This window comes from Eucalyptus grandis, chromosome 7 (assembly GCF_016545825.1).
Source record: "Eucalyptus grandis isolate ANBG69807.140 chromosome 7, ASM1654582v1, whole genome shotgun sequence".
NCBI lineage: Eukaryota > Viridiplantae > Streptophyta > Magnoliopsida > Myrtales > Myrtaceae > Eucalyptus > Eucalyptus grandis.
This window is the reverse complement of record NC_052618.1, coordinates 7,003,356-7,012,890: the sequence shown is the minus strand read 5'-3', so window position 1 is coordinate 7,012,890 and position 9,535 is coordinate 7,003,356. Positions and strand designations below refer to the sequence as shown.

General features: G+C 44.0%; 2 protein-coding genes across 2 annotated transcripts; both read right to left on the bottom strand.

Moving 5' to 3' along the window:
• Positions 1–2,008: 2,008 nt before the first annotated feature.
• Positions 2,009–4,121, bottom strand: LOC104454857 (U-box domain-containing protein 15). Its single transcript, XM_010069740.2, has 3 exons — positions 3,999–4,121; positions 3,390–3,812; positions 2,009–3,109 (listed from the first exon to the last, which is right to left on the bottom strand). The coding sequence occupies exons 1-3, from the start codon at positions 4,119–4,121 to the stop codon at positions 2,009–2,011; spliced, it is 1,647 nt and encodes a 548-aa protein (XP_010068042.2).
• A 66-nt stretch (positions 4,122–4,187) lies between these two features.
• Positions 4,188–4,610, bottom strand: LOC120296361 (U-box domain-containing protein 15-like). The gene has a single exon (XM_039318250.1). It carries the CDS (start codon positions 4,546–4,548, stop codon positions 4,192–4,194), a length of 357 nt encoding a protein of 118 aa, XP_039174184.1. The 5' UTR covers positions 4,549–4,610; the 3' UTR covers positions 4,188–4,191.
• Between the last annotated feature and the right edge of the window lie 4,925 nt (positions 4,611–9,535).

Here is a 9,535-nt window from a genome sequence, read left to right as displayed (position 1 = left end):
CAACACTCAGCTTCAAGGAACCCTCCTCCGGCGGCGTCCACCCTTCCGGTGAGAAACAAACCTTTTCTTTGCAGAGTTCTTATGAGCTCGAGACCGAATCGCTAAGCTCCTCCTGTTCATTGCGAAGATCATCGCCCGCAATCGGTTCAGGAGTTGGCTTGCGTGCTTCAAGAAACGAAGGAATTTCGAGCTTCCCATGTCAACCGGTGCGTTAATTCCCTCGTAATTGCAAAGTTCTACTTTTTCCTGAAGGACGCTCAAGAGCGAGCCGTTTTATTTGAGCACTGCGTCCCAGAGCCACGTGTCGATCGCTGAGTGGGCCGGCGCCCATGTGGTGTGGTGGGGCCGGGCTCGGTCCAAAGCTCGTCCGAACCAAGACCAGTTGGAGCCCGGAGAGCTTCACCGCGTCCATGTCGCCCGGCCTGCACCTCTTCCGCCTTGTCCGAGAGAAGGCCCCCGTCGGCCTCCCCGCAAAATCTGAACTTGGTGGTGGTCCTTCAGTTTGTGCTCCGGGCGGCGTCTGTGTCTCTCTCTTGTATCTATCTAACCATCGCTAGTGACTTGTTTATAGCGTGATTTTAGTTGAGGATGCACATAATATCTGTTTGCTTTCACGGTGCTCAATGCTCTGATTAACCTTGAAGATGTATCAGATAACTAAGTTGACCCACTTGGATTCCAATTTACAGGGATTTGACTGGACCGTGTTGTGTTCTTGCGTGACGTTTCCGGTTTCCTTTCTTCTTGGGGTCAAACCCACCAGAAATGTTGCACAGATTTCGGAACTTAAGATTTGAACTATTTAGAGAGTTAGAATCGGAGAAATGTTCTGATAGCCTCAATTGTAAATAATCTAGTGGATTACTAATCAATGAATGATAATGAAGAACTTAAGTGTGTACTGGGGGGGCAATGTAACCATAGGACCCCACGACCGCCGACGTGCACTCCGACCCTCCGCTGTCTGCCAACAACCGAGCTCGAGTTCAAAGAACTCTGAGTGCTTAAAGCCGGTTGTCGGGACTCGAATCCTAGCTTCAGCAAGAGTAGGTCATCAACGTCACCAACCGAAGTCGATGAACCAGGAATTATAGCGCACAGAAGTACAATTCGTTAAACAATGAAATGGACCCTCGTTGTTTCTCAAGGACTATGTTGCTTTCAAACGGAGATGCTTTCACTGATGGCAACGACCCTTTGAAAGCATTCGATCCCATGTTAATAACACCGGGAACTCCCAGCACCGGAGAAAGAAGATGCTTTCGCTGATGGCAATCAACACTAAGATAATGCCATGTCTGTCTGAATAAGGAGCCAAGATGAGCCGGCGTTGACCGGAGATATAGGAGCTGTGAACAGTGTTAGCGGACATGAATTCGAGAATTTGACCTCTGTTGATGGTCATGTTAAATTTTGCGGAAGAAGTTTGACAAAAACGAGGCACCCAAGACCTAAGGGAGCGGGGTTCTGATCCTGGCGGTCACCGGGATCATGCGCTACAGCCTGGCCGGGATCCACCCCGCTCTGATTTGTGCTTGGTTCTAGCAGCAATTGCTCAACCTTCTCCCTCTATAAAAGCGAGAAAATTATCCAAAAAAATACTATTCTTACTAAATTTTTGATAATTTAATCTTAAATCTTTCAATTATATTAATTAAGTCATAAACTTTTTGCGGTTTGTTAATTGATTTCATTTGATCAATTTTGGTCAGAAATTGGCAACGTAGACACCGGCTGTCTTATGTAACATGATCGATACGGACACGTATATTTTTTAATGTCATTCGTTCCATCAAGCTCGCATTCTCTGCTTACAGAAAAAGCTCTGTCGCTGCGCATTCAACTCGAGCTGAAACCTCATGCAATCATGTTTTTACAAGAGCGCATTCAACTCGAGCTGAAACCTCATGCAGTCATGTTTTTACAAGAGCAAGAACGAAGGATTCACCATTTGGGTACTCACCTCTCGTCCATAGGACCACACAGACATCAAGTCACCGACGAAAGCTCAAAACCGTGGCCGGCAGTCGAAAGAAAGTCGCCCGTTTCGCGACGTATCAGGCAATGTGCTCGCACTTATGTGCTGCAGCAGAGAATAGGCTTTCCTCTGGCCTCTGTTAGTCCCATTTCGGGCGATCTCCACCAGATGTTCGTATACTCCATACTGAAGCGAGGCCCGCACGAGGGACGAGTCGTGCAGCCCCAGCTCCAGCAGCACTGATGTCGCGCACTCCTTGTTCTTGGGTGTCCCGTTCTTGATGATCTCCACCAGTGTCTTGATGAAAGATAGCCGCCCCAGCTTGCCTCGCCCCTCGGGGTGCGAGGCGAGGAGCAACAAGATCGAGAGCGCCTCATCGATCATTCCCAAATTGTTGTCCTTGACCAAATCGAGCAACAGCGGTATGGCGCCCGCCTTGATGGCCCTGGACTTGTTCGCTTGGTGCAAGGACAAGATGACAAGCGCAGTAGCCGCGTCCTTCTTACCTCGAACTGTTCCGTTTTTCAGAAGATCCAATAATGGAGGAATCCCATTCGCGGAGCCCACAAGCACCTTGTTCTCGTCGAGCATCGATATGCTAAACAAGGCTGCTGCAGAGTTCTCCCGCGACTCATCCGTTCCGTTCTGCAGTATATCGATTATAGGTGGAATCGCGCCTTCTCGGGCAATTACTCTCTTGTTCGCGTCGTTGAGGGACAAGTTCAGGAGTGCAGTCACGGCGTGTTCTTGGATTTTAGAGTCTGGAAACGACAGGAGCTGAACTAGAGGCGTGACTCCTCCCATGTTGGCTATCAGGATTCTGCTATCAGGGTTATCCTTGGAGAGAGTCCGGAGCTCCAGAATCGCGGGCCTTCGAGCATTCAGCTGAGAAGAGGACAGATCTTGTACAAGGCAAGATATCTGCTTCACGAGTTCGCTCGAAGAGCCATCAGAACCAACGGAAATGGCCTTTCTTGGGAGCTCAAAGTCATTCTTCTCGCACCATTGCAAAATAAGGTTGCGGAGAGCGTAATTGGGCACCACCGACAAGTCATGCAAGATTTGTCCGGTCTTCGGGCAGGTCCGATGATTCGAATCCAGCCACTTCTGTATGCTCTCTCTTTCATAGGTCTTATATAAGACAGAAAAGGATATCTCAGCTTACAAATCAATCTTATGCACTACTTATATCGATGCTCTGAACTGCAACTGTTGTATGAACATCAATGTCTAGAAAAATTTGCGGAGGATTGAGCTTCAACTATCTTGCAATGCGTGCTGAGACTAGAAGATGAAGCGTGATGCTTAACTTGAAATCTGTCCTTTACAACTCACAGTTTCTCAGTTAAACTACTTGTGTTTTAGTTTCTGCAAGAATGCAATGTGTTCTGGTGGTGATTAGTGGAATTACCTGTCCGGTGGCGACGATAACAGGATCCGTCATTATCTCGAGCGTGATCGGGCATAAGAATTCATGAGGAATGGATAAAGACGGCAATTTTACCAGAGTACTCGAGGAAACAGAAAAATCCTGCGCGCTTGGCTCCTCGAACCCGATGATCCGTTTGAACTTACCAAATAAGCCCATTATTTGCCGGATGTTCTGCGCATCTTTTCCGAACTGCTTCACGAGTTTACTGATGGCAACTTTTTCTGCTTTCAGATCGCAGAAGCTCCGTAGTTCCAATCTGTTCGCAAGGCACTGTAGGATGGCATTGTCTACATTCCGGTCATCCTTCTCGGATAGTACCACCATCAGATCCATCGCCAACTCAATGTCCGGCGTGTCCCTCCTCTTCTGAGCCTTTTTGAGTTGCATCCGCATTAGCTCGACCTTCATATACATGAGACCCATCACGATCGACGGAACAATACACAAAATTCATCTAAATTTACTAATTTGAGCTCATGAATTCACTCAAGTCTGTGGAATTCCTCTTGATTCCGCAAAAGCGATCCGAGAGCTTGTTCTGAAGGAAACAACAATGTCATTAAACTAAAGAGTCTGCTGCAAACTTACTTGGTCCTGGACTTCAACCGAGACCCCGAGCTCGTCGTAAGGCATATCATCCAAGGCCTCGTTTAGCTTATAGTAAACAGCATGGAATCTAGTCACGACCGCCTCGCTCTCCAACATCTGCATTTTTTTATCAAAACCCAGTTCAGAAGATCGAAAACGAGGAACCCAAATGAGGACACGACCGGGTAAACAGTTAGCGAACCAGATAAATCTTGCTTCCGCAGTGACATTGCTTCAACAGCTTGTTAGCCGCAACCACCGCTTGCCTCAGGCGAACCAGGGCAGCGTCCAAACCATCACCGGCAGGGGAATCTGCGGCGCGGCGGGCCTCTCTGATCTCTTCCAAAAGCGGGACCAGCAGCTTCAACGTCCTCGCCAGATTCAGACACTCCTTCCTCTGCGTCTTCCTGTAGCCGCCGTAGGACCCAGCCTTCTCGATCACTCCGATCAAGTACTCAACAACGCCACCGCCTCCATTACCGTCCGCGCCGCCGCACGACGAGCACGGCGAGCTAGAGACGGAGGAGCTCCCTCCCGCTTCTCCCTCCATGATCACCCACCGGGCGGGACTATTCCCCAGAAGGGTACCTCGCGGCCGGTCGCTTTTCCGGGGAAGACGAACGTCGTTGAAAGGGGCGCGTTCACGTAAAGGGCACGTTCCAGGACTTGACTCCGACGCGTCCCGACTTCTAGGTTTCTAGCATGGGCATGAATTTCTCTCCTCTCTTTATCCCTTTCCGAGCTCTCCGAATCGGTTCCGGAACGTCAAAATGATTGGTGGTCCGCGTACGATGATTCGTTGTGTAATTTCGCGGATTCCGGGGCATCTAGAGAGAGGGAGGAAGGGAGATTGGACAGGAACTTTCGAAAATCAGTTAAGTCAGTAAGTCGTGTGACGTGGGGGCGGTTCACGGTTCATGCGGTTTTTTTTTGACAGTGCATGGCATGGGGGCGACGCGCATTCCCGTATACTGCCGACCTTCGCGACGGTTCCGTTCCTCGGTGGCGTCGTGCATATCGTTTGTAGTAGTCTCTGTCTTTGTTTTCCTCTTTATCTTTTTCTTTTCGGTTTGCCTATTTTTGGGTGTGCCTACCGTGATCCGCGGGACTGTTTCGTGTTGGGGATAATAGATTTGATTAATGGATCACACCCCCATGTATTACACCTATCAAAATGAATCACACACTCATTTCTTGGTGCATGTGTGTTTGATGAGTGGAGTTATTAAGTGAGTTAATTATATTGAATAAATAAGTCATAAATGAAAGAACTCATTAGACAAAATTCACCTCTATAAGTTTATTTTCACCATTTCTTGTTCGCGCTTAATCTTTTACTCGCTTGCTCTACCCTCTTACCTCAACTTGAGTATGAGTTTTCCCAAATTGGCTTCAATATATGCATTTTAGCAACATGGGTTGGGTGTGGGTTGGGTTAAATATGGATTACTAGATTTGTATATTATGGAAATAGGCTAAAAACGGGTTAATGGTGTGTTTGATAACCGTTCCATTCCCAATAACAATTTCTGCTAAAAAATAATTATTTTTGGATTTTGTTCTTTGGACAAGTTTATGAGCATTTAAAAACATTTGATAACTACACAAAATTTCTATTTCCGGAATAAAAATGTGTTTGGTATGACCTCATAATTGATGTTTGGCCGGTTAGGGCGCGGATGATAACTATTATAGCAAGAAATTGATTTTTGAAAGAGAAATAGATTTTTCTACTTCTATTCCTAGATGAGTTTCAAAGCAAAAATACGGAATAGAAATTCATTTGATAACAACACAAAATTTCTCCATTTCCAACGAGGGCAGTGGTAGCAGCAGCAATCGGCAGCGGCAATGGCAACCGACGGCAGTGGCTAGAGGCTAAAAGTGGTGACAACAGACGGTGAACGGTAGCCAATGGCCGGCAACGATGGCTAGCGGGTGGGAATGGTGACAATGGATGGTGAACGGCGGCCGCCACCGCCGCTGGTTGACGATTGGTGGTGGCGGCAAATGACCGGCAACAGTGGCTAGCAACCGGCGGCGATGGCCAACGGCTGAGAGTGGCAACAATGGACGATGAATGGCAATTGATGACGACGGATGAGCGATCGACTAATAGAGAGGATAAATATAGAGAGCGATTCTTTCTTTTATTAATGCTAAAAATGAGTTGGAAGCATTGTCTGATATATAAAGATATATATCAGCATCAGGAAAATGTGAAATTCTCTCGTACTAATATAATGATCATCCTTACTATTTAAATCACCGTAGTGAGAGGCAATCGATCTCGAGGCAACGGAGAATTTGAGGTGCCAAGAAAGGTGAAATATTCTATTTTGCGAGAAAATTCCATTGTTTAGATATATCGAATTATATAATATAAGTTTAAGACATAAACTTGGGTAAGCTTGACTTCTGTTCAGAAATTTTTACAAAAATTAGGGAAAAAAGAGTTGGTTATCGTCAATTTTGATGAAACCACTCCGTAAAGAATATGTATTATCTCAAAATTTGAGCTTGAAAATGAAGTAAAATTTAAGGTGAGACCTATGATTTAATTTTCTACTTGACTGAAAAACCTAATGTGAATGACCTACTCATGATCAAAGAAGGTGAACTAAATTTGGCGGATATCAAACCCGATTAAATACGTCAAGTCGACTCACTAATTGTTTGAAAGTAAAATGTTTTAGCACTCGGTCTCCTAAATACAAGAAAACAATTCTTAGTTTCAATATAAAATAACTTGCTTTTGCTCGAAAGAGATGGACTCAATTTAATGGATATCAAACCCGACAAGCCACTTGAAAAGTATAATGGTTCGGCACCTGATTTCCTCCACGGGGGATTCAGAATGTGATATGACTTCTTGCCTAGGGTCAAATTCATCACTTTGACAGACAATGCCTATTGCGTTCGTGCGTACATATGACCAATTCCTACTTGCACTTCTTGTACACGTGTGTGGCTTCCAATGACGGATGGTGCTAAATTATGAACGATTAGGGATGTCCCACTTCTACTCCATGTAAAATCATGGTTGTCCATGCTTCTGTTTGCCACATTTCGATGTGACCCAAATTACTAAGAGTTTGGAGTAACCATAATAGTAATTTATGACAAAATATCGTTACCATATATATATAAATATATGTGTGTGTGTTGAATTTATGATGAGTATTGTTTATATTGTGACATCTGCTCCGAATTTTATTTTTGTAAAAGCGAAATGGTTTTCCTCATGTCATATTTATGAATGTTTAATGAGTCATTGAAAATATATGAAGTTGTTCACTTTTCTTCATTGCAATTGATGAAGTTTGTCGTTCGATTTTCTTCAAATGACCAAGTTAGATTTTCTTGAATCTTGGTTACGTATTGAAGATTCAAGGGACAGTAGTTGTGCAACAAATGATTCCATTATAAGCAAATGCTCAAAACATCTCTCTTCTCTAGCTTCCAACTTTGTATCAATTTTAGTTCACATCCAAGTCTATTTTTTTTTTAATTTGTAATTGAAATGATTTTCCCGAGCAAAGTAAGTTATATGTCGATTCAGTAATTTTTTCAACCATTAAGATTACAATCCTTATACTAGCTAACACATAGGGATAAAGCTGCGTTTAATACTTGTGTAGTTCTTGCAAATGGGTCCTAAAATTTCATCCCTTAGTACATCGCCTCCCAAAGAAATTTGAATTATTAATTGAACCTCGGCTTAAGCTTGGACAAATTCTCTTTAATATACAACCCTTTATCATTTCTTTTATTTTATTTTTCCAAAATCAACTTTAAGCACCCTTTGGCAAAAGCTAAAATGGCAATGCTGCAGTCTCTCTCTCTCATTTAAATTTCTGATGTCCGACCTGCCTCTTCTTCTTTTTTTCAATGCCCAATGAGTTATCTCACTCTATGTTCTCTCTCGTTTCACCTTTAGTTTAGCTAGCAGCTCCACTTTTTTGTATTCTTTTCATTCGCTTCCTTCGACCTCTGTCTAAAGAAGCCTGAGACATAGAGAAGCCAAACAAAGATAGAGAGAGAGGCCAATTGATCCAATAAAGGTCAGTTTTTTTAATGCTTTGATCACACACCCATCTGAAGCTATTCAGCATCACGTCATTCCCTCCCATATCCTTCTCTTCAAACCGAGCATTATACAATAAATTCGTCTAAAATCTTGTCATCTTTTGTTAGGAAGCGACACATTCTTTGAGAAATAATGACGGTTCATTTATTTGTTCAATGAATCGTACTTCTGTGCACTGTAATTCCTGCTTCATCTACTTCCATTAGCGATGTTGATGTCCTACTCTCGCTGAAGCAAGGATTTGAGTCCAGCAAACCGGCTTTAAGCACCTGGAGTTCTTCAAACTCGAGCTTGGTTTGTTTATGGTCCAGGATTAGAAGCTCTAATTAGATGCTCAAGGGGATGCGGTGCAGCTCGGCTTTAATCTTGTTCACATGGATCATTCCACGTGTGGATTGGACGGCGCGACACAGCTCAGGTTGGGGAATTTAAAGAATCTACGCATATTGGATTTACAATTCAATCTTCTCTCGGGTCTGATCCCGAAGCAAGTTGGCACCTTGACAAGCTCGGTGAATCTTGATCTCTCTGTCAGTTTAATCGCTGGAGAAATACCATAGGAGGTCGCTAGACTCCAGAAGCTGAAACTTGTTGAATACTTCTTAAACAAGCTATACGGATCGATTGAGTTCCTTGCAGACCTCCCGAACCTGGAAACTCTAGGCCTATGGACGAACAACTTCACTGGTGTGATTCCTGAGGATCTAGGCAGGAATGGGAAGCTTCAGGATCTCGATTTGTCCACCAACAAGCTCACTGGAACAATCCCTCGAATTTGTGCTCACTGAACCAGCTCAGGATCTTGATCCTGTTCAACAAATTTCCTCTTTGGGCCGATCCCTGAAGCTCTAGGCTCATGCTGTAGCCTACTTAAGGTGAGTTTGGAGCAGAACTAAGTAAATGGAAGCATTTGGAACAGCTTCGTTTACTTGTCTCGGCTCAAACTCATCGAATTTCAGAACAACTAACTGTCACGAGTTTTGCCAGAGAATGGCAAGGGGTGATCATTGCCCCCAGTGCGTCGCCATTAACATTCTTTATTATCATTCATTGATTAGTAATTCGCTAGATTATTCACAATTACTCATTAACCACATTGATGCTATCAGAACATTTCTCCGATCCTAACTCTTTACATAGCACAAATCTTAAGTTTTGAAATCCATGCAACATTTCCGGTGTGTTTACCCCAACAAGAAAAGGAAATTGAAAATGCGACGCAAGAACAAAGTCCAGTCAAATTCTTGTAAATTGGAATCTAAGTGGGTCAACTTGGGTACCTGATACATCTTCAAGGATAAACAGAGCATTGAGCACAGTGAAAGCAAACAGATATTATGCGCATCCTCAACTAAATTCTCCGAAAATTACGTAATAATAAATATTTTGGTTCCATTTGTGACCTTACACGCTATAAAGAAGTCGCCAGCGATAGATAGACAGATAC